The 23410-nt window shown below is 48.4% G+C and overlaps 1 protein-coding gene and 1 long non-coding RNA gene across 6 annotated transcripts in view; one reads left to right on the forward strand and one right to left on the reverse strand.

Moving 5' to 3' along the window:
• UBOX5 (U-box domain containing 5) overlaps positions 1-14484 on the forward strand; it is a 42238-nt gene extending 27754 nt beyond the window's left edge. For 3 of the 5 annotated variants that reach the window (XM_072800266.1, XM_072800267.1, XM_072800268.1), the window contains 4 exons: positions 5401-5495; positions 7316-8516; positions 10639-10800; positions 13754-14484. In XM_072800266.1, coding sequence (XP_072656367.1) covers positions 5442-5495; positions 7316-8516; positions 10639-10800; positions 13754-13962 — 1626 coding nt within the window. In that variant the 5' untranslated portion in view covers positions 5401-5441 and the 3' untranslated portion in view covers positions 13963-14484. The remainder of the gene's footprint in view (positions 1-5400; positions 5496-7315; positions 8517-10638; positions 10801-13753) is intronic. The other 2 variants (XM_072800269.1, XM_072800270.1) reach the window with 2 other exon arrangements.
• Positions 14485-16013: 1529 nt separating this feature from the next.
• Positions 16014-21568, reverse strand: LOC140618186 (uncharacterized). The gene is made up of 2 exons (XR_012018374.1): positions 21400-21568; positions 16014-19223 (listed from the first exon to the last, which is right to left on the reverse strand). It is a non-coding gene; the product is annotated as an uncharacterized lncRNA (long non-coding RNA).
• Positions 21569-23410: the final 1842 nt, after the last annotated feature.

The raw sequence follows: 23410 nt of genomic DNA on the forward strand, positions 1-23410 counted from the left end.
TGCTGAGCTGGGCTCCATCCTAAGAACCTGGGATCATGACCTGAGCCAAAGGGAGACACTTAATTGACTGAGCCACTCAGGTGCCCCAAGATTTTTATCTTAATATTATAATAGTAAAAAGTTGCCAGCAGACTAAATGTTTACCAAAAAGAATGGTTTGTTAATTTTACTCCATCTTGTTCCATAATGATTTTGAGATAGTGTTCATGATGTAAATACATTATGACATGAAAATAACTGAAGAAACAACTTTTCCTAGTATTGAGACCAAAGAGAGAATTTTCTCATGGGTCTCAAAGAGAGGATATCATGCAGAGTAAAGAATGATCATCTTGATAACTTAAAAAAAGGAGCCAGCTTCCTAGAGGTGTTTCTTATGAAATTCCTTGCTACTGGGCCACACAGAAAGTGAATAGTTGATAAAGCTATTTGTGGTGGGGCCAGGAGTGTGGTGATGGTTGTGTATGGAATTTGTTTTTTGGTTTTTGTTTTTGTTTTTTTTTTTAAGATTTTTTTTTTTTTTTAAGATTTTATTTATTTACTCTGAGAGACAGATGCCCTGTGTATGGGATTTGAACATGAGATGTGAGTGAAATTCCTTGTGTTATTTGGTCCAGTATACAGCCCTGAGGAGCAGCCCAGTGGGAGGATACATTATAGAGATCAAAATTATGATTCCCAGCTGATGTGTCATGCCACCCTGGTGTCCTATGAATTTTCAGATAGGCCACTAAATTTTTATTACTGTGTTACATTTATCTTTGCTATAGCTGGGAATCCACATTGCTAAGGAGTGTGTCAAATGGTGGTGTGTGTTATGAGTGCAGCAGCCACCAAGAGGGCCAAGCAGGAAACTCCAGGTGCCACTTAGGCTCCCATTACAAAGAATTTAATGTGGATGGACTGAATAGTCTCTGTAAATATTCTCTCAAATTAGATTTTGGTAAGTGCTATCTTACCAAGAGAACAAGTAAGCTATGTCTGGTCAGATGTAAGTTCATATATGTTAATATTTGGCTAATGGTATTAACAACCTCTTAAAAAGGAGGAGCCTCATGAGGAGCCTCATGAGGTAAGACGCTTAAATAGAGGGCTACCTTATCTAAAAAAAAATTGAGTCTTGATGTTGGAAGGAGTAGTCAAAGTTTCCAAAATTCTACATTGTAGAGCATGGCTACATTAATTTAGGTTTGGGAGAATTGATTTTTTAAAAATGAATGATACAGGACAGCCCGGGTGGCTCAGCGGTTTAGCACTGCCTTCAGCCCAGGGCCTGATCCTGGAGACCCAGGATCGAGTCCCACGTCGGGCTCCCTACATGGGGCCTGCTTCTCCCTCTGCTGTGTCTCTGCCTCTCTCTCTCTCTTTCTGTGTCTCTCATGAATAAATAAATAAAATCTTAAAAAAAAATGAATGATATGAAAACCTGACCAAAAAAAAAAAAAAGAAAAAGAAAACCTGACCTAAGTAAGAGGGGAAAAAACCCAAAGTTGTAAATTGTCCATGTACACTCCTGCTAAGGGGCTCCTGGGTGGCTCAGTCGGTTAAGCGTCTGACTCTTGGTTTCAGCTGAGGTCACAATCTCATGGGTCATGGGATCGAGTCCCATATCAGGCTCTGTGCTCTAAGGGGGGGGGGGGGGGACATGCTCCTTGAGGAATCTGCTTAAAGATTCTCTTCTTCTCTCCTGCCCCTCCACTTGAGTATGTGTTCTCTCCTTTGTCTCAAATAAATTTTAAAAATCTTTGAAAAAAGGTAAGTTCCTGGTAAATCCTTCAAGATAAATAGTATCCAGGTAGATAGTAACCAGAATGGTTTGGAAGGTTTAGAATCTGGCTTTACTCTCTTTAAGCCACAGTGTCTTCATCTGCAAACTAAGGGTATTAGTATCCACTTGAAGGCTAACCAGTTAGTATGATTAAAACTGAATAAAACCCCTGGGGATCTCCTCTAGCCAGAGATGTATGTGCCTTTCTAGCTGGAGTTGTGTTTTGCTACTAGAGGGTCCTTGTGTCATAACTCACTAGGAGTTGTTTGTGTTGGCTGAGACAAAGTGCAAATAAAACCTTGAAAATTGTCAAACCAATTGGAGGGACAGTCAGATTCTCCCCTCTCAGGTATCTAAAGAGGGATTTTTTAAAGTTATGAGATAGCTGAAGGTTGGAAGCCCTTTGGCTTGCCCTCATCCTGGTCACCTCTCCAGTCCGACCATGGGAACAAGTGTCTGGTGAGAACTGAGCCAGGGTGAAAGGCAAAAGGCAGAGTGGTCCTCAGGGTGGTCACTTCTGGGCAACTTCATTTCACGCTGCCATTTACAACTGAGTTGGGTCCTCAGATATTTTGAAGGCTTTTCCCTTTGGCTTCCTACTCACAGGGAGCCCTTTATCATGCCTTCAAGAGGACGACCCCTGCCGGACTTGTTCTGATCCTGGCGTTTAAGTTCTCAGAGAAATTAACTTGTGATCTGTAGAATAAATGAAAGTTAGAAGCCCACCATGTGAAATGTGCCAAGAAGATACCAAGGAGATAGGAAGAAGATAAGGGTTAGTGAAGTCAGTGCCTCCCACTGGGAAATCAAGTCAGCACTTCAAGGGGACTGACAGTATTTGCCTGTAGGTTTGTTTTTGTCCCTAAAAGTTGGGGGGAGAACAGGCCTAAGAAGTGGACAGCGGGGGACGCCTGACTGGCTCAGTGGTTGGGCGCCTGCCTTCGGCTCGGGCTGTGATCCCGGGATCCCGGATCGGGTCCCACTCCGGGCTCCCTGCATGGAGCCTGCTTCTCCCTCTGCCTGTGTCTCTGTCTCTCTCTCAGTCTGTGTCTCTCATGAATAAATAAATAAATCTTAAAAAAAAAAATGGACAGCGGGGTGGAGGCAATTACGGACTAAGGGCCCTTTTATCTGACTAATCTCAACCACCTCTCATTATTTTGATGTTACAACACAGCTTCTGTCTCTTTGGTTGTTCTTACCAAAGCCTTGTCCCATCAGGACAAAAGCTGGGAGGAGAGGACTGCCTGCTGCAGTGCCTGACCTCGCCATTTGCTCAGGGCTAGCCCAGTTCTGCACTTGCACATCTATTATGTCACCGTCTGTGTCACTATCATCTGTTTTTCTTTGGCATTTTAGGCTGGCTTTTTCCAGGAGAAATGTTTTGTTTCCTTGTTCTGGGCTTTATATTCATTTTACTACTACTATGTTCAATTAAAGTTATTGGCTTAATTATGCATTTAAAACAAAACAAAACAAAATAACAAGAAGCCACTAATTGGGCAGGAGAATTGAGGGCAGTGCTACTCTGAATGTGCTCTGGTTTCCTGGCCAAGAGAGGCCATACAAGGGCCCTGAGAATATTTGCAGGCGCAATTCCTCATACACTCACTTCTGAGTTGTGGAGAACAAGGAATGTCAGAAGCCAGAGACATTGTTAACACAGTCTTCCCTGGGGGAAGAAAAATAATTCTTTAAGCTAGTCCATGTTGATTCCAGGCCAGATTTTAGAATATTCTGACAGAGAGATGACATAGATGCCTCAAAAATGAAGTATTAAGAGTTTCAACACAGGTTCACAAAGAATAGGAAACTTTAGGCTTTTTAGGGTTTGGCTCAGGTTGTGATCCCATGGGTCATGAGATCATAAGAGGGTCTCCTCCCTCTGCCCCTCCCCCTGCTCATTCTCTCTTTCTCTGAAATAAATATATAAATCTTTTAAAAAATATATTATAGGATGCCCAAACCTAGCCTCTGCAAGTGGGTACCTACTGATCATTATAATACAGACCTCAGAGGGTGGCCCTGTCCCTTTTGGGCTAACAGTTTTTGTTGTCTTGTCTGCCGGATGGAAAAACATAGAATGGCTGGCTGACCTTACCCAAGGAGTTCAGAACCATTGGCAAGGACTGCCACTAGGAGGGATATTTCTGTGTCTTCCCTGCTTCTGTACAAAGAGTACCAAAGGCTGTTGGACATTGATCTTTGTTTTTCTTCCAGTTTTATTGTGCTATTAATTGACATGTCATGTTGAATACATTTAAGTACCACATAATGATTTCAATATTTGTATATAATACAAAGTGCTTATCATGGTAAGTTTAAAATATCCATTACCTCACAGTTAATAGCTTTTTTTCTTGTGATGAGATCTTTTTTTTATTTTAATTTTTTATTTTTTATTTTTTATTTTTTTGTGATGAGATCTTTTAAGTCTACTTTCAGCAGCCTTCAAATATACAATACGGTGTTGTAAACCATGCTGTACACTATGTTGTCAGAACATATTGGTACCTTTTGACCATCTTCACCCATTTCCCCCAGCCTGGACATAGGTCATTGAATTGCTGTTGGAATTATATGTCCTTTTAAGGTGCTTTCTAAGTCTAGATTTTCTGTTTCTAAATGACAGTGTTTTGGATTCTTCTAATTATTTTCGTTTTAATAAGAAAATGCAGGGATGTCTGGGTGGCTCAGCCGTTGAGTGCCTGCCTTTAGCCCAGGGCATGATCCTGGAGTCCTGGGATGGAGTTCCACATCAGACTCCCTGCATGGGGAGTCTGCTTCTCTCTCTGCCTATGTCTCTGCCTCTTTCTCTGTGTCTCTCATGAAAAAATAAATAAAATCTTAAAGAAAATGCAATTGCGGGGCCCCTGGGTGGCTCAGTTGGTTAAGCGTCTACCTTCGGCTCAGGTCATATTATCTCAGGGTCCGGGGATCGAACCCTGCATCAGGCTCTCTGCTCAGCGGGAGTCTGCTTCTTTCTTTCTCTCTTTCTGAGCTTTCTCACTCAAATAAATAAATAAATAAATAAATAAATAAATAAATAAATAAATAAATTTTAAAAAGACAGAAAATGCAATTGTATTGGTAGGTGTTAAATGACAAAGATGCCTAGCACTGTGATTATTTTCTGTGACCTGTTCCTTTTAGAACCTCTGGCTGAGTAGTTCTGTTCTCTGAGCCCTGCCACTTTTGACCCTCTCTTTCCCATGGGGAGCCCCTTGCAGAGCTAACAGGCTCTTGCCTTCACCGGGTTCAGATATCAGCAGGAGAACCAGCAGTCCTGGCCAAACAGCTCGGGCTGCAAGAGAAAGCTCCTCTGTTGGGGCACCTGGCTGGCTCAATTTGGGGAGCATGGGACTTTTGATCGCAGGGTTGTGAGTTTGAGCCCCACGTTGAGGGTAGAGATGACTTAAATAAATAAATTTTTTTAAAAAGTTCCTCTGCAATTTTCATTCTTCCCCAGCATCACGTACACGTACAATATGATGAGACTGTATGTAGACCATGGTCATGTGCATAGAAGTCTTTGTTACCCTGTTTGATTCTCTTCGCTTAAAAATCAGCTCCTAAAAGTTTTAGAATTGAGCTGTAACTTGTCTAATACCAAGTTTTGTTTTTTATTGAAGGCTATTTCTGATGCTTGGAAGCTACCCTTTCAGCCACAAAGATGGTCATCAATCTTTGCCTCCCACAGTTCAGACCAAGAATTTATTGCAACAAGGTAAACAAAAAAAGTATATGCACATAAATATACAATGGCTAGTTTTCATGTTTTTCCCCATTCCTGCCTGTGTATGTGGACTTACTTTGGACATAATGTGCTTTTACCTTCTCTGTTTTAGATCCCCAGGTGATACGTAGGTAAGTATGGGTCAGGCCACACCTCTAGAATCATACACCGCTGTTAGAAGGAGAGCTGTGGCTCATTTTCTGGAGGGTCTTACTCATTGTGCTCTTCTCTCTGATGATAAAATTTAATTCCATTCAAAGTCAGTGAAGGTAGAGATTCTCTCCCTGCTGTTCTTCCCCCTTCTCACACTAGAAATAATAGCTTGTATTTGTTATTTGGATTCCTTCTTTATTATTTGAATTAAACTGCTTTCCCTTTTGTGCAAAGGAGGTTATCTTTGCATAGCTCGGAGCAAGGAGTAAGGAAACTGCAAGGGGAGAACTGAACCCTCCCCTAATTTGGACCTTCTGCATTCAACATACTATATCAAGTTCTTAGATTGTGAAACTAATTTCTGTCAACAGAGACACAAGTGCCCTCCACCCCTGGCTATGTGAAAAGAATATTCCCATGAAACCTTTTGTAAGGGGAAATGGCATGAAATGAAGAGTATCCCCTGCCTTCTGAAAGTTCACGTTAGGCCACTTTGCTTTTATGAAAGACCTACATTAGTGGTTAGTTTGATAATGACTTTTTTCTGTAAAGGTAAAAATTCTCTTTGGATTTCTTTTGGTTAGCAAAAACAAGTACTAATATAGGTCTTCGGTAAAAGCAAAGTGATGTGATGTGAACTTTCAGATGGGGTGGGGAGTACCTGTATCTTATAATCTCTACAAGTTATAACAGATATTAGAAATACTGGAGGGAAAAAAAAAAAAAAAAGAAATACTGGAGGGGTGTGCCTGGGTGGCTTACTCAGTTAAGCATCTGCCTTCAGCTCAGGTCATGATTCCAGGTCATGATCCCATGATCAAGTCATGATCCCCCTCCCTCAAAAAAGAAATATTACAAGAGGAAAAAGTTACATTCCCACTTCCATAGTATAATCACTATTCTAGATTTCCCAGTCTTTTGTGGTCCTTGTTTCTGAACACACTTTTTTTTTTTTATCCAAGATCCGTCACTCATAGATTTACAAGAAGAATGTTCATTGGCCTTGCTAGGGAACCTGTTACAATTTATAGAGTCCAAATACAAAGTTAAGAACTTTATCTTTTTTAAATATTTTATTTAAAAAATTATTTATTTATTTATTTGAGAGAGAGAGAGAGAGAGAACAAGCAGGGGGAGGGGCAGAGGGAGAAGGGGGAGCAGACTCTCCGCTGAGCAGGGATCCTGATGCAGGACTCTATCCCAGGACTGTAGGATCATGACCTGAGCTGAAGGCAGATGCCTAACCAATTGAGCTGCCCAGGTGCCCCCAAATTAAGAACTTTAAGGGGCACCTTTGTTTTCCCCTAAATCTCTATGGTTTCATCCTCTGAAATAAAAAACCACTAGTATATCTGCCCTTTTTTCTCAGAGTCATTATTTTGAAGGGATTTTTGGTTGGATTGAGCAGAGTTTTGTTGCTCATATTTTTTAAGGATGGGTCATACTTGGGAACAAGTTGCTTTGACCTGATCTTGAGTGCCTACCCTTCAAAAAAAAAAAAAAAAACAAGAGAATTTGATGTAATAGAGGACATTTTAAATGAGGAACTTAAGACTTTCTTTAAATAATTTTCTTAGAAGTGGCAAGTTCTTGAAAACTAGTTGTCTTCATTTGGATCTCATCAAATGAATGCATCTCCTATTTGTCATTAACTCTAGATATCAGCTGATGGTTATGAAGTAGAAAATCTCATCTCTGAAGACCTCACAAAGAGAAGTCATGGTTTTAGGACAGAGTATTTCATTAAGCCACCGGTCTATGTGACAGTTTCCTTTCCCTTCAGTGTGGAAATCTGTAGGATTAACATAGACCTCACAGCTGGGGGAGGCCAGAATGTCACTGGCCTGGAAATGTACACATCTGCCTTATCCAGCAGAGCATCTTGGAATGCCTCCGAGTGCCGAACCCTGGGCCCAGCTGAGCCGGCCATCCCAGACAAGGAGGCATTCACCTTGGTAGGCAAAGTCTTACTGAAAAACCAGAGCCAGGTGGTGTTTAGTCACAGGGGCTTCAAGGCCAGGCCACCTTTTGGCCCAATGGAAGCCACACTGCCCTCTCCTGCAGTTGTGGCCCAGGAGCTCTGGAATAAAGGGGCTCTTTCCCTCAGCCACGTGGCCCATCTCAAGATCTGTATCACCCACGTGACAGGCAGTGGTATCCCTTGCATCAAACGATTGGAAGTGTGGGGTCAGCCAGCTAAAACCTGCTCTCAGGAGGTGATAGATAGTGTCATGCTGGTTGCCTCCGAGAGCCTCCCTCAGGACTTGGCTCTGCAGGCTCCTGCCTTGCCCATGGAGAGTGACTGCGATTCTGGGGGCCTGCCTGAGCACCAGCAGGCCCCCACCAGCCTGCAGGAGCTGGCCGAGGTAATTCAAGATGTGCCCGAGGAGTTCCTGGACCCCATCACCCTAGAGATCATGCCTTGCCCAATGCTGCTGCCCTCGGGCAAGGTCATTGACCAGAGCACATTGGAGAAGTGTAACCGCAGCGAAGCCACTTGGGGCCGAGTGCCCAGCGACCCTTTCACGGGGGTCGCCTTTACTCCGCACTCCCAGCCCCTGCCTCACCCCTCCCTGAAGGCCCGGATCGACCATTTCCTGCTCCAGCACTCTGTTCCTGGCTGCCATCTGCTCGGGAGAGCACAGACTGCATTGGCAGTGACGCCTTCTTCCATTGCTCTGCCGTCTCGGAAAAGGAAGATGGAGCAGCCTGAACACCCCCCAGACGGTAGCCTTGGTATCAGTGCTTCCGGTTTTTCTACCACGAATCTTCTGGTCTCACCCACTACCTCAGAGCACACCGCCAAGAAAATGAAAGCTGCCAGCGAGCTTGGGCTGACGCATATGGACTGCTCAACAGGTATTCCACGTCCTGCGTCCATGTCCTATGTCATCCCTATGCTTCCCAGGTGACAGTTGGCACTGTTGCCCTGTGCTTTATGCTTTGCCACCTTAAATTACCCCCAAATATACTGGCTTAGAGCACCATACATGCATGCTCTCATAGCTTCTCTGGTCAGGAACGCGGGCATGGTTTGGCTGGGTCACCTGCTTCTGGGTCTTCCGCAGCCACACTCAGTGTGGCTGGGCCCACAACCCCCTTACACCTTGCCTGGAGAAGGATTCACTTGCTAGCTCACTCCTGGGATTGTTACAGGATTCAGTTCCTGGCTGAATTGTCGTGCTGAGGGTCTCTCTTCCTTGTTGGCTGGTGGCCAGTGTGTGTCCTCAGCTCCTTGCTATGTGGGCCTCTTGAGGGCAGCACATAACATGGTAGCTGTGTACACCAGGGTGTGTGCAAGCAAGGTGGAAGTCACGGTCTTGTATAACCCACTTGTGGAGGTGACATCCATCATTTTTGCTATATTCTATTAGAAGCAAGTCACTGAGTCCAGCCCATACCCTAGGGGAGGGGGGACCCAAGGCATGGGTATCTGGAGATGGGTCCCATGGGGAGCCATTTCAGACACTCCCACACCATTGATTCTTATTTTATTTAGTGGTGGTTTTTGTATTTGTTTTTGTCTAGGATAGGTGGTTTAATTTTGTCTCATGCCTTTTCAATGTCAATGGAGGTGATACTATGATTTTTTATCCTTAGATCTTTTAATGTGAAAAAATACATTAGTAGGCTTCTTAATATTGAGCCAGTCTTAACATTCCTGGAAGAAACTCCATTTGGTTATGCTTCTTTTAATATTCAGCTTGGCTCTGTTTATGGCATTTTATTCTGGATAAATAATTTGGACTGTTGTGTATGTATGTATATGTGTATGTATGCATGTATACATGGGCAGATGCCATCTTTGGTCATGTTTTGTTATCAAAGATTTATTTGCTCCATAAGAATAATTAGGAAATTTTCCTTAACTAAATTTTAGAACAATAGTATTAGAATCATTTACTCTCTTAAATATTTGGTAGAATTTACCCATGATTGTCCAAGCCTGGTGCTTTTTGGAGGTAACTCTTTGACACTTTCTTTTCTTTTATGAAAATTAGTCTTTCAGTTTTATCATTCTTTTAATTTCCTCTCATACTGTAAAAACCCTATACAAATAGTATGCTTAAAGGTTACATGTGGTTTTGAGTATAAGTTTTCGTTAACATGACCCTTGGAAACTTCTGGAAGCAATTGAGGTGCCGTGGGGTGAGACAAGGAAAGGGTCCTTAGACCCTGATGTCTGGGAGGTCTCCAGTGGTGTTGGCCTTGGCAGATTTGTTGGTGACATAGGACTGTGCTGTCCTGTGCTTCGAGGCCCAGAGCAAGTCCTACAAACTGTAGACAAAATGTTCTACTCCCTCCTTTGGGGCAGTTTGGTGAGCTTTGCTACCAGGCAGGTCTCTGGGTTCTTTCTGGGACAGCCTCCCCCCTCCCCCATTGCCTTCACCCTCAGCCTACTGCTCAGCTTTCTGTGGACCACACAGAGAAGGTCCCTTAGGTCCTGGAATAGGTGGGGTGCGGTCTTTGCTACTCACTCAGTAACAACTACTTTGCTTTACTCAGCAGGAGAGAGAGAGCACACAGAGGCCCAGAGGTGCAGGCCAGCAGCTTTGCGAGGTGGGGGGAGCCCAGAAGGGAGGAGGTGGGGAGAAGTTGCTGGTGAGGGAGTGGATAGGGAGCAAGGGCTCAAAGCTGGGCGCAGGCCCAATCATTTCCTTGGCCTGCAGGACCTGCCGAAAGTAGGGTGCAGTTCTGCAGGCTAGCCACCAGGTGGCCCAAGCCTGCTCGGCAAACTGTCCAGGAGCAGGAAAGCAAGAGCAGGGCGCAGGAGCCCTGAGAGCCGTGTGGATGGGTCTCCAGAGCCTTCACTGCTGGTGTTCTGTCATCACAATTCACTAGTGGACGTTAGGGAGGAATTTCTGTACACTTGTGTCAATTTAGAGCTGGAAGTGTTCTCGTAGTCCTCCAAGGACATATGGCTTGGTCTTCTCTTTTGCTGAACCTCTCTGGATATTGTGGTCTGTGCGTCTCTTATCAGATCCAGTGTCCCATGAGCAGAAGCTGTCACAAAGCTTGGAAGTTGCCTTGACGTCGACCCTCGGCTCCATGCCCTCTTTCACAGCTCGGCTGACCAGGGGACAGCTCCAGCACCTGGGCACGAGAGAAAGCTGCACCTCCTGGAGGCCAGCCACTGGCTCGGGTAACCAGGGCCCCCTCTGTCTCCTGGGAGCCCTGGAACGGGAGGCTGGGCCACGCATCCAGGGTTCTGCGGACCTCCATGCCCAGCCTCCTCTGCCCCAGCACCCGGGCCTTGGGGAGAACCAGTCTCTTTCCTTCTCCAGGGAGAGTTGAGGGGTTCCTGTCACTTCACAAGAAGGACTTTCTTTAGTTAAGTCTTAGTAATTCTGTAGACTTAGAGCTTGGCAGCTCTGTGGTGTTTCTGGTAAGATCTAATTGTTCTGTCCTGAGAACTTTTGGTTGTTTCTCCTTCGTTTAGTTTTCGGATCTAGTCTGTCTCCCATCTGACACTTGGGTTTATTTTATATAACTGGGGTTGTCCTCTTCATCCCTTCCTGTCAACATTGTTACTGGTGTTTCGGCAAAGAACTGGGGCAGCTTACTGAGCCAGTTTTTGTCTCCCTTGAATCTGGGACTACATTAGACTATAGAATCAATTAAGATGCAAAGTGAGAGAACCTGCTGGAATGCTGGGGCAGTTTTTACAAAATGAAGCCTGAAGGAGCTCATGATAAGGTGTATGCTCTGTTCCTGTTGCCCATCCAAAGCCAGGCTGTTCTCTTATCTGGATCCTGGGCTATCTTACCTCTTCTGCTTCTCATCCCTACCTCCCTAGCTCTCTGATTATGTTTCCACCCTGGCAAGCCCCAAGAACCTTCTTGTCCAGGTGACCAGTGGTTTCCATGGACTCCAAGCCCAGTAGTCCCTCACCCTCTCAGCAGTATCTGATGCATCTAGCCAGCGCTCCTTCCCGAAAGGCCTTCCCTCTTGGCCTTCCAGAGGGTACATTCTTTTTCTGATATTTTCACCATCCCTTTGCAGTTTTCACTGCTGACTCTTTCTTCTGTTCCAGACTCTGGTCCTGGACCCTCTTCTCTGTCCTCTGTTATCCTAACAAGAGCCTATCGGACAGTGACTATCCATGCGCACCTGTAACTCCTTCTTCTCCTGGGAGCTCAGATCCCAACTTCCCTGACAGCTGCCTGGCTACCCCCACGTGGGAAACCCATGGATGTATCTTAAGTGAAATTCTAATTTAGGGACGCCTGGGTGGCTCAGCAACTGAGCATCTGCCTCTGGCTCAGGTCATGATCCTGGGGTCTTGGGATTTAGTCCTGCATCTGGCTCCCTGCAAGGCGTCTGCTTCTCCCTCTGCCTATGTCTCTGCCTCTCTCTGTGTCTCTCATGAATAAATAAATAAAATCTAAAAAAAATTTCTAACTCAGAACTACAAACACCTTCCAGAGATTTCCCCCACCTCCCATAATGCCATTGCGGATAAAGAACAGCATCTTCTATCCTCTGGTCAGGTCTCTAAAGTGTATATCATCTTTGATTTCCTTCAACATTCCTTTTTTTTTTAAGATTTTATTTATTCATGAGAAAGAGAGAGGCAGAGACATAGGAAGAGGGAGAATCAGGCTCCTCACAGGGAGCTCAGTGTAGGACTCGAACCCAGGACTCTGTGATCACGCCCTGATCCAGCATTCCTGGCTTCAGCATTCCTGATATCCGTTCACCCTCACGTCCTGCTGGTGCTCCTCCAGAGTGGACCTCAGAGTGCTCTTCTCTGCTGCCACCTGGCCCCAGCTCCTGAGCTGTGTCCCTGGCCTCTTGGAGCAGTCCTGCTGCCCCCTGGCAGCCACCCTTGCCAGTCACTCACAGGGGCCAGAGGGATCTTCTTATGCTATCAACCAGCTTGCGGCACTGCACTTCTTAGACGCCTCTTAGGGTATTGATTGAACTTGGAATAAAATCTAAACTCCCACTGCTATGAAGTCCTGTGGCATGCCCCAGCCTGCCCCCCTTTGTAGTCTCACCTGAGAAGCCAGTCTCATATGTCACACCTCTGTTTCCTGTCTTTCTTTAATGGACCAGCCATTCTCTTGGTTTGGTTTGGTTTGGTTTAGTTCTGGAACAATTCTTTGTACTCGCTGTCCCTTTCTTTCTGCGTGGCTGGTCTCTCTCTTCCTCCCAGGAGGCCACCCTTGCCCTTTCCAGAGGGGTGTGGACTGGGGAAAAGAGGCCCCAAGAGAAGGAAGTACAGCAGGTACAGCTTGGGAAGGTGGTGGCAGGTCTTGGCCACTGTGGCCCTCATCCAGGGAGCCCAGTGCGAAGCAGGGAACGAGAGAGCCAGTGGCATGGGAAGGGGATTGGCAGGTCAGGAGGAAGGCTGCCGGGCTGAAGAGAAGCAGGTGCCGGGCTCAGCGGGCAGATCTGCTGCAGACAGACCTCAGCCTTGCCCCAACCTCTGGTGCCCTCCTTCCTCCACTGACCTACCCAACCCTGCTGCACTTGACCACTCTCAGCTTTTTTTTTTTTTTTTTAAAGATTTTATTTATTTATTCACGAGAGAGAGAGAGAGAGAGAGAGAGAGGCAGAGACACAGGCAGAGGGAGAAACAGGCTCCATGCAGGGAGCCCAACGTGGGACTCAATCCCGGGTCTCCAGGATCAGGCCTTGGGCTGATGGTGGCGCTAAACCACTGAGCCACCCGGGCTGCCTCCACTCTCAGCTTTTGCCTTTTCTTGTGGCACCTCACCTTTCTTGTAGTTTGTTGTCAGGATGGGCTTTTGCCCCACTCTGACCCTCCCAGTCTGTCCCAGTGGAAAGTAAGTCCTGCTCAGAGACCAGGAGGGAGGGCTCAGTGTGGCCCACCTGCCCTCAGAAGCCAGCGTTTCTTGAGCACTCATTGGAGCATCAAGATTTGATCATCGAGGGGAGGCCTCCTAGGTCTCCATACTTCCAGATCAGCCAGAAGGGGACTCAGGAGAGATAAAGCCAGGTTGCTGCAGGGATGGAGGGTAGGGAAGCTTGTTGTCCCACTCCAGGCATAGGCCCTGCCATCAGGACGGAGCCTGCACTGGGGGGCGGTTTTCCCTAACCTTGGCCTATTTTCCTCCCTGATTTACCAGAGCAGCCTGGGAGCATCCCAGGCCCCGAATGCGCCTCCTGCAAAAGAGTGTTCTCTCCGTACTTCAAAAAGGAGCCTGTGTACCAGCTTCCCTGTGGCCACCTGCTATGCCGGCCCTGCCTGGGTGAGAAACAGCGCTCCCTGCCCGTGGCCTGCACAGCCTGCCAGCGGCCGTTCGCCAGCCAGGACGTACTGCGGGTCCACTTCTGAGTGACCAGCCTCAACCCGAGAAGACCCATCGAGGGGAGTAGCTGAGGGAGTGGGGGGTCAGGGTCCCTTGAGGGCTGGCCAGATCCCAAGCACAGAGGGGCCCTTTCTTCCCCACGGGCTTTTTCCCTCTGTCTCCTTCCACAGTGTAGCACATGGGCCTGAGTCGGGGTAGGAGGGGGCACTCCACTCCTGCTCAAGTGGCACTAGGATAACAAAGCCATAGTCTGGGCCGGGAGGGATGGAGGACATATTCCTGCCCTCCCAGGCCTCCCTGCCTCCCCCTCCCCGCCCCGCCCCACCAGAGCCCAGGCCTGTTAGAGCCGGCCCCACCCTGCTGGCACCCACCCCAGTCCTGCAGGGCAGATACAAGTGGAGCACCACAGACCATGGCTCGGGATCTCAAAGACCGCCTCTGCCTTCAGTGTCATCCATGAGGGCTCCATGGCGGGGCTGTGGAGTGAATGACTCAGTTCCCGACTGGCAGGCCACTCTGAGCCTTAATAAAGCGATGGTTGACGTCTACTGTGGGCTTCCTCCTGACAAAGTGCCTGTCTGTGTCATACTGCTGTCCCCCACCGGCACCCACACAATGCGGGGCTGTCACAGGGCAGCCTTAAGTGGCCACGACAACCCTATCAGGCGACAATTGAGGTCAGTGGCCTGAAGGGATGAGAAGTCACATTTCCAGATGCATCTGCCGCATGAGGGTTTGCATGTGGGCGTGCATGCGAGTGGGGGGCCTGAGTGTCCTCCCTGAGGCCAGCTCACATGGGGCTGGGGCTGCACTGCATTCAGCCCAGCCGGCTGCAGCTGCGCTGCCCTCTGACGGGGACAGAGCTTTACCCACCCAGCCTGTTTCAGGAGGAGTACTTAAACAAGTAGGCTGCATTCTTTTCATTCAGAATTTAGTTTATGGAGTCCCAGAGAGAAACTATTCCTACAACTGTTTACTGTGTGGAAAAGATTCTAGTCGCTGAAAGAATGTCCTCATGTGAGAAAGCACACCGGGATCTTCCCCGCTCCCTTGTGAGTAGGTCAGGCAGGGACCAGCACCTGTGGACAGGCCCTGGGGCCTCCAGCCACCTATTCTTCTCCCCTCCCCTAGGCCTGCCACCTCCTCTGTACTCCAGGGGGACCCCAGGGAATGAGGCAGAGCTATAGTCCTTCGGCTGGTGGGAAAGAAGGAAGCTTAGCAAAACCTCTGATTCTTGGACTCCAGTCCAGACCCAGGAATTTAGAGATCTGCGGGTGGGGTTAGAGCTTCCTAGGGGATTTGTATGTCCCCAAAGGAAATTCCCACCTTCTGCCGCTCTGTGGCGCTTCCCTTGATACAACATCACCTGGGACTTGGGGGGTCTGCACTGGTGGGCTTTCCTCTCAGCTCCTGTGTGCTCTTTGACTTTAAAGGTCTGGGCCAGTCCAGACTCTTGCCTTATCCTCATGGCATCCTTGTAAGAAAAGCTCCACTTAGCATTTGTAGCAAAATCACCATGGGGGCACAGGGGAGGGTACCTGTCATCAACCTGTGGTGGCCTCGGGGTAGCTTAAAGGGTGGGAACCCTTCTCTCGGGCCATCCCGTCCACCCCATCCCAGGGAGTCAGAGACAGCTGTTTCCAGCCTGGGGTCTACATAAGGCACAATCAGATACGACCAGAGCTGCCTCCCCTTCTATGGAGGGGCCTGGTGATCTGCATTTCAAATTGGCTCCTGCTACCCAGATGGCCCTGGGGAGAAACCTGGCTTGGGAGCTACTGGGGTAGACAGTTCTGTCCTATGACCAAGGGGAGCCATACCACATCCTTGGAGAAACATCCCTTTTTATCTCTTTTTTTTTAAGTTGTGCACCCAACATGGGGCTTGAACTCATGACCTCAAGATCAAGAGTCACATGCTCTACTGACTGAGCCGGCCCAGTGCCCCTTTATCTTTATTCTAAAGAGTCCCCCAAAAGGATGTGATCTTTTACCACCCTTGCCAGAAACAACACTAAGCAGGGCTACACCGTTTGTCTCCCCTAGAAAATGGGAATAACAGCGCTCTTGCTGCCAACGAGGCTCAAAGGGCAGTTTATTTCTCAGCGGCGCCCCGGAGCCAGGCCCAGGGCAGCGGACCGGAACATGGCGTGGACCCCAGGGGCTCTGAGACGACTCAGGTCCGCGGAGCCTTGATGTGGCCTGCCGCCCCCTCGCCCGCTGCAGGTCCCGTGGGGCACACGTCTTCCCCTTTCCTCCGTCGTGTGCTCAACACCAAGCCCATTTGGGGTGCACAGCCCTGGGCCCTCCGAGAGCAGGGTGCTGAGCCCCAAATCTCCATCCCCGAGATGCAGGGCGACCTGGCATCCCGGCCGTCCTCCCTGCGGGGCTAAGGCCTCAGTCCTTGGCCACTCTGTGGCCCAGCTGGGGGACTGGGCCAGCTCACTCAGGGCTGTGGCCCGCCAGCCCCGGGAGCAGTGGGTGGAAGGGCCACTCAGAAGAAGTCCTGAAGGTAGAAGAAGTAGAAGAACCAGACGACTAGGAAGAAGATGAGCATCTGCTCGGTGCTCACCGAGTACTCCATCTCCTGGCAGCCGGGCCGCAGGGCCCCGCAGCACCTGGGTCCCCGAGCCCCGGGCCGCACTGTGGCCTCCCGAGGGTCTCCAGCTCGAGGCCGCCCAGCCGCCAGGAGCTTTTCCATCCCCCAGGAGACCAGTCCTCTGCCGCAGGGGTTGCTGTAAGTAGGTCTGCAGACAAAGCCACCTGCCCCGGAGGAAGCTGCCACTGCCTGCCTCCCGCCTGGCCTGCAGGGTTGTAATACTGGGCCAGCTGCCATTGTGAGGGCTGTGGGCAGGGCGGGGCACCTCAGGGCTGTCCCCTCCCTCGGAGGTGCCCCCCCACCCCCATCCTCTCCCCACAACCACCACCCCGCCCCTCAGCCGCACTGGCCCACTGGGCCCCCAGCCCGCTTGTTCTGGCAGGATCTTTCCTTCCAGTTCCAGGCTGAAAGGGGCTGGCTGGGTTGGGAATCAGCCAAAGATGCTCTGCCAGCCACCAGTGGCAGAGGCCGTACCCCAGGCTCCACCCCGCGGTAACGCCTTCCCTGTTACAAAGAAGTGCCATGGTCCGGAGGAGTGACAAGATCTCCAGAGTGGCACAGTAAGGATGAAGGAAGGAGAGGCAGCCTGGTGGCCGCTGGCAAGTTTTCTCCACTGAGATTTGTGCCAATAGCAAGATGATGCTACTCATAACCATGTTATCAAGATGTGACCAAACATTTGGGTACCCTCCCCTTTACAATATCTTTCTAAAAGGGAAAAGAAAAAGTGAATGTGTATGCTGTGTGGTTCTGTTGCCTGCTCATTCCCTTAGCATTTTTTTCATGGACATTTGCCCTTTTAAATCTTAAAAAAAAAAAAAAAAAAAAGAAAGAAAGAAAGAAAGAAAGAAAGAAAGAAAGAAAGAAAGAAAGAAAGAAAGAAAGAAAGAAGAGGGATGACTGGGAACCTGGGAGTGAGGAAAACCCTCTTCATTCAAAATCCAGATAAGTGGGATGCCTGGGTGGCTCAGTGGTTGAGCATCTGCCTTTGGCTCAGGACATGATCCTGGGATCCAGGATCAAGTCCTATATCGGGCTCCCTTCGGGGAGCCTGCTCTCCCTCTGCCTCTCTCTGTGTATCTCTCAGGAATAAATAAATAAATCTATTTTAAAAATTCAGATAAGTAAGGGAGAAGACTGACAAATTTGACTACCTTGAAATTAAAAACAAAAATCTTTGTACATAGAAAAAAAAGCGACATTAGCAAAGTAAAAAATTGTAAGCTGGGAAAATGTAATTTGTATTACAATGGTTAATATATAGCTTCTAAAATTAAATGTACATAATGTGTTAAACTTGTCGAAAGATGCTCAACCTTGCTCATGATATGGTAAAATGAAAGCAAGCCTAAAATACCATCTCTTGTCTAGCAGATCGGCACTCAGAGTCAGGCCACAGTCTGCCGGTGGGCAGGTGCTGTCATGCACCGGTGGCAAGCTCTGTGGAGGGCAACGTGACAGTTTCTAGCAGTTACATGTTCGTGGACCCTCTGACCAAGCCGTCCCACTCCCAGGATTCTAGCTCAAAGATTCTCTGCAAAACTAGAAAAAGAAAAATCTTGGCCTCACTGGAAGCAGCAAGCAACCTGAGCAGCGGGTGCAGGTCCCTTGGGAGGGTGGGGGGGGTGCAGAGGAGCTACGTCGCCCCCCTGCGGAGGGAGGGGCCAGCTGTATCGGGAAGCTGGGCCCAGGAACAAGTGGTTTACACGCACATGATCATGCATATATGATCATCAAGGAGGTTATGGAGACTCTGAAGGCCAAATTTGTGTTTAAAAAAACACAAATTTTGCATTAAAAAATTTTTTTTTAAGTTTCTATGTATTGAGTACACTGCCCCAGGGTGGGGGCGAGGGACAACCTGCTGAGTGCTTTATGTGTATGACCTCATTTAATCCTTGCAGCTCTTTTTTTAAAGTAAGGTCTCCAGCCAAGGTGGGGCTTGAAATCAACGACCCCAAGAACTAGGGTCACAAACTCTACAGACTGAGCCAGCTAGGGCCCCCATCCTTAACTCCCAAAGGAGGAAACAGGTCCGTGAAAAGCTCAGGTGATGACTCCAAGGCTACTCCTAACCCCTGAGATGCTCTACTTGTGGCAGAGGCTGCCAAAGAGCAGACTCAGTCCCCTCTATAAGGGTGGCCCGTATGTTGTCACTGCATGGCCCCTAGGGACGCCTCCATTGAACTAGGACCCCAGGCAGTGCACAGAGGCACTGCTAGGACTGATCTGGTGGGAGCCCATGCAACTCCTCGACCTACAGGAACCTTTCTGCTGAGGCCCAAGTCTACCATGCAAAATAGAACCTGAGGCATACAAAAGTCTAATTGTGGAATAACAACTCACGACCAAGCTACAGCATAGCTTTCGAAAATTAAAAAATATTACACCTCTCAGCACAAAAATAAAAGTTGCTCACCCCAGCAAAGACTCAGCACAATTCCCTTCGTGTATGTGGAGAAAACTGGCTGAAATGTGAATGGAAAAGTACCCATCCTGTGTGGCTGCTGAAGGAGGAGAACGTGGGATGGAGCAAGGAGCCAGACAGGGAAGGAGCAGGTGCAGAGTGGCCCCGGAATGGTCTTTGGCAGGCTGTAGTCACGGCAGTGGGGACTGGCCTTCCCCGAGTGGGCATGCCACACTGCAGATGGCAACCCCAGGTGTGTGATGTGTGTGGCTGGGGGAGACGCTGTGTGAAAGAGAAACAGTGGGAAAACAGTCAGTGAGTGGGAAACAGTCACCAAATGAGCCCTGCGTGATCCTGGTGGGATCAAATGCATGAGGGATGGCCAGATTGGGGGGCCGTCCCAGAAAGGTGTTGGGAAGCAGAGGCAGGAATAGGGAGGAAGGCAGGCAGTCTGATACCCTCTAAACCAGTGGAGAGAACTAGATTGGGGGCGCTTGGCTGGCTCAGCTGGTGGAACATTAGACTCAATCTTGGGGTTATGGGTTCGAGCCCCATGTTGGATGTAGAGATTACTTAAAAATAAAATCTTAAAAAAAAAGAGAGAGAGAGAAGGGGTAGAGAATCAGGGTCAGGGGAGGCAGAGACACAGGTTGGCCTCCCCTCCCATGGTTCCTGATACCTCCCCTTGGGTCCAGGGCGCAGACATCAATCGTGACTCAGCTGATGAAATGCAACCTGATGGCTCATTAATTAGGAAGCCTGTAATTAGCCTGTCTCAGGAACCAGGATCCTCCAGAGAGAACCCCTCTCTCCTGCCTTCCTCTCCCTCCCACCCAAAGGATGAGATCAGGCTTGGGGGGATCTGGCCCCTGGGAACGAGGAGGGGCAGGGGAGCATGAACACCAGGGGAAATGAGATGCCGGAGCACGCATTTATGCATGAGATGGCCCTGCAGATTGACCCTAGGCAATGAGACGACGGAAATGACAGTAGGCGCCTCCACCCTGAAAGTTTCTGGGGGCAAGCTGGGTGCGGCTGGCTAGACCTGGCCCAGCTTGGTCCAGAGCAAAAGAAACATTCAGCAACTGAAATGCCATTTCACACCGGGTGTTACTCAGCAGCACTTCCTAAACCCCCTCTTTCTTCCATCCACCTCCAGTCCACCTCCCACACTACTTCTTCTGCAGCTGCTCCGTCACCTCCCTTTCCAAGAGTCCTTGGGAAAATGGATCTCAAACCTTAGTCTTCATCCTTTCCTCCTGACTCCATGCCACTGTGACTGTTTTATTTATTTTTTTTAAGTTTATTTATTTTTAAGTAATCTCTACCCTCAGTGTGGGGCTCGAACTCACAACTGAGATCAAGAGTCGTATGCTCTTCTGACTAAGTCAGCCAGGCGCCCCCACAGTGACTATTTTAAATGACCAGTTGCCAATCAGAGTGCCAAGTTCTCCTTCATCCAAAGGAGCACTCTGTTCCTTCTCTTGACTCTGGATCGGCTTGTAGCTGCTGGGACCAATTGCATATAGTAGCAGCAGTGACCCTATGTGATTTCTGAGGCTGTCATAAGATGCCACATCACTTCTGCCTCATTTGCTGGAACACTGTTAAAACCCTTGTTTGCTAGAACACTCTAAAGCACTCTGGAAGCTGGAACACTCAAGAAGTGCAACTATCCCGAGGTCACCAAGCTGCAAAAAGCCACACAAAGGGGCCAGATAGGCAGGTACCCTGGTCGGCAGTCCCAGTGGAGCCCAGCCTTTGGGTTATCCCAGCCCAGGTGCCCAGGCATGTGAGTGGAGAGGTGTCCAGATGATTCCAGCCCTTAGCCATTCACACTTTCCAAAAGAGGCCCCCAGTCACTTTGGAGCAGAGAAAAGCTGTCCTTGCTGTGCCCTGTTTAGACTCCTGACCTTCAGAATCCAGGATCATAAGATGGTGGTTTTGTGTCACTGCCTTTGGTAGCAAGTGGACCAATGACAAGATCCTGGACAGCTACTAAGGAGAAAGCTGGGGTGGGGGATGGGGAGCCAGGAAGGCAAAGCACAGAGCAGGAGGGGAAGGCCAGCACAGAGAGGAAGGTGACACTCACTGGGGCTGGCCACTAACTCAGGCATTGACTCAAGACCCACCACAGGGTCTGGGGACTCACTGAAGAAAGGAACATGGTCTCCGAGGCAGAGAGAATGAAGCATTTTTAGGGTACCATGTCAGCCTGGAAGAGGAGAAGGAGGATTTCAAGCTTTGAGGGCTTCAAGAACCAGTGCTGCCTAAGAGACCCTGGTCTTGGCCTCGTCCCTTAGAGGGCCAGCTCTGACCCTCCTCTGGGTGAGACCAGGGGATACGCCCTCCTCAAATGTGGATCCTGCGGACTATGGCCTGGAACACTCTACCTAATGTTCCCATGACCTTTTCTAGGGCAGGAGGGGCCTTCTTCTCTGTGCCCAGGTGGACCCACCTGAAGTGTGCAAACATGCCTGCATAGTGTCAAGAGGAGGCAGTTTGTGAAGCACACAGAGAGAACCCAAGCCTGCAGCCTGGAGCGCCCACTTGCATGCTTGGGGTGTGGGATAGAATAAGGCTGTTGGGAGAGACCAGCCACCCAGCTGCCGAGCTCTGCTGCAGAACTCCCAAGAGAACCAGATTCCAAATTTGAACCTGGGCTTCCAGGTTATTATGAGCACATATTTTTCAAGAGGATAGAACAGGAGCACCTGGGTGGCTCAGTGGTTGAGCATCGGTCTTTGGCTCAGGTCATGATCCCAGGGTCCTGGGATCAAGACCTGCATCAGGCTCCTCACAGGAAGCCTACTTCTCCCTCTGCCTGTGTCTCTGCCTCTTTGTGTCTCTCGTAAATAAATAAATAAATAAATAAATAAATAAATAAATAAAATCTTAAAAAAAAAAAGGATAGAACATACTTTACTTAACATTTTGTTAGCTTGACTTACAACTTTTAAATATTTGATCATATTTTACCTCAGGTCCCACAAAAGCTGGAGCTAATACTTAAAAAAAAAGAAAAACACAACTTTGGGGCACCTGGTGGGTCAGTCGATTAAGTGTCTGCCTTCGGCTCAAGTCATGATCCTCGGGGCTCCTGGGTGGCTTGGTGGTTTAGCGCCTGCCTTTGGCCCAGGGCATGATCCTGGATTCCCGGGATCAAGTCCCACATCGGGCTCCCTGCATGGAGCCTGCTTCTCCCTCTGCCTGTTTCTCTGCCTCTCTCTGTGTCTCTCATGAATAAATAAATAAAATATTAAAAAAAAGTCATGATCCTGGAGTCTCAGGCTTGAGCCCCCCACATGGGGATCCCCTCTCAGCAGGGAGTCTGCTTGTCCCTCTGACCCTCTCCCCTCTCATGTTCTCTCTCACTCTCTTTCTCAAATAAATAAAATCTTTTTAAAAAATAAAGCTTTTTTACTATGGAAAATTTCACACCTACACAAAAAGATGGATTAATATAATCAACTCTTGTGTGCCTCTGATCCAGTTTCAAAACTCACCTCATGGCTAGTCTAATTTCTTCTATACTTACCCCAGCCCGATTCGGCCCTCTCAGGTTGTTTTGCAGCGAGTTCGGGCGGCACCAGATGAACAAGTTGAGGGCATGATGGTGGGAGATCCCGGAGTCTCCTCATCAAAATGGCAGATCTAGGGCAGCCTCGGTGGCTCAGTGGTGTGGTCCTACCTTCAGCCCAGGGCATGATCCTGGGGACCTGGCATCGAGTCCCACGTCGGGCTCCCTCCGGGGAGCCTGCTTCTCCCTCTGCCTGTGTCTCTGCGTCTCTCTCTGTGTGTCTCTCATAAATAAATAAAATCTATAAAAAATGTTTAAAAAAATGGCAGATCTGAACTTGGGCAAACCCATCAAAGCCTCGAAAGACATGGATGGCGAGCCCTCTTAGGGCTGCTCTGAAAGCACAATGCTGCTTGGGGTCCTGCTCCTGCTCCCTACCTGCTATGGCACTTCAGGAAATTTGCTTAACCCTTTGGTGCCTCAGTTTCCACACCAACAAAATGGTGACGTTTGTCATGTCATATGACATATGGCTTATAGTATATAAGCTGAGAACTCATTGTCAGCATGTGGTAAATGTTAGCTATTCTTGACGTTATGCCATGTGCCCTGTTTGGTGCAGAAGATGGATAGGTCTTGGAAAATGAGGAGAGTTTTCCTGAATTTAATCGAGACACATCTCCAGGAGACTAGTCTTTCCACGGGAGTAAATCCTATGCAGCTCCCGATCTGGGAAACAGTTATTTTTTCTTCTCTCCTCTGGGGGTTAAGAATATCTAGTCCTCAGAGGAACGCTGAGTGGAGTTTCCATCCATTTCATTTTTAATAACAGTGAGTAGTGAGGAGTCTTAAAATCAAGGTGACACTAAAATATTAGCAACAATATAATGGATGATGAGAATGAAGGAATTCCTTGTTAAACATTCTAGAGGGACGCCTGGGTGGCTCA

Source organism: Canis lupus, chromosome 26, assembly GCF_048164855.1.
Source record: "Canis lupus baileyi chromosome 26, mCanLup2.hap1, whole genome shotgun sequence".
In the NCBI taxonomy this organism is placed as follows: Eukaryota; Metazoa; Chordata; class Mammalia; order Carnivora; family Canidae; genus Canis; species Canis lupus.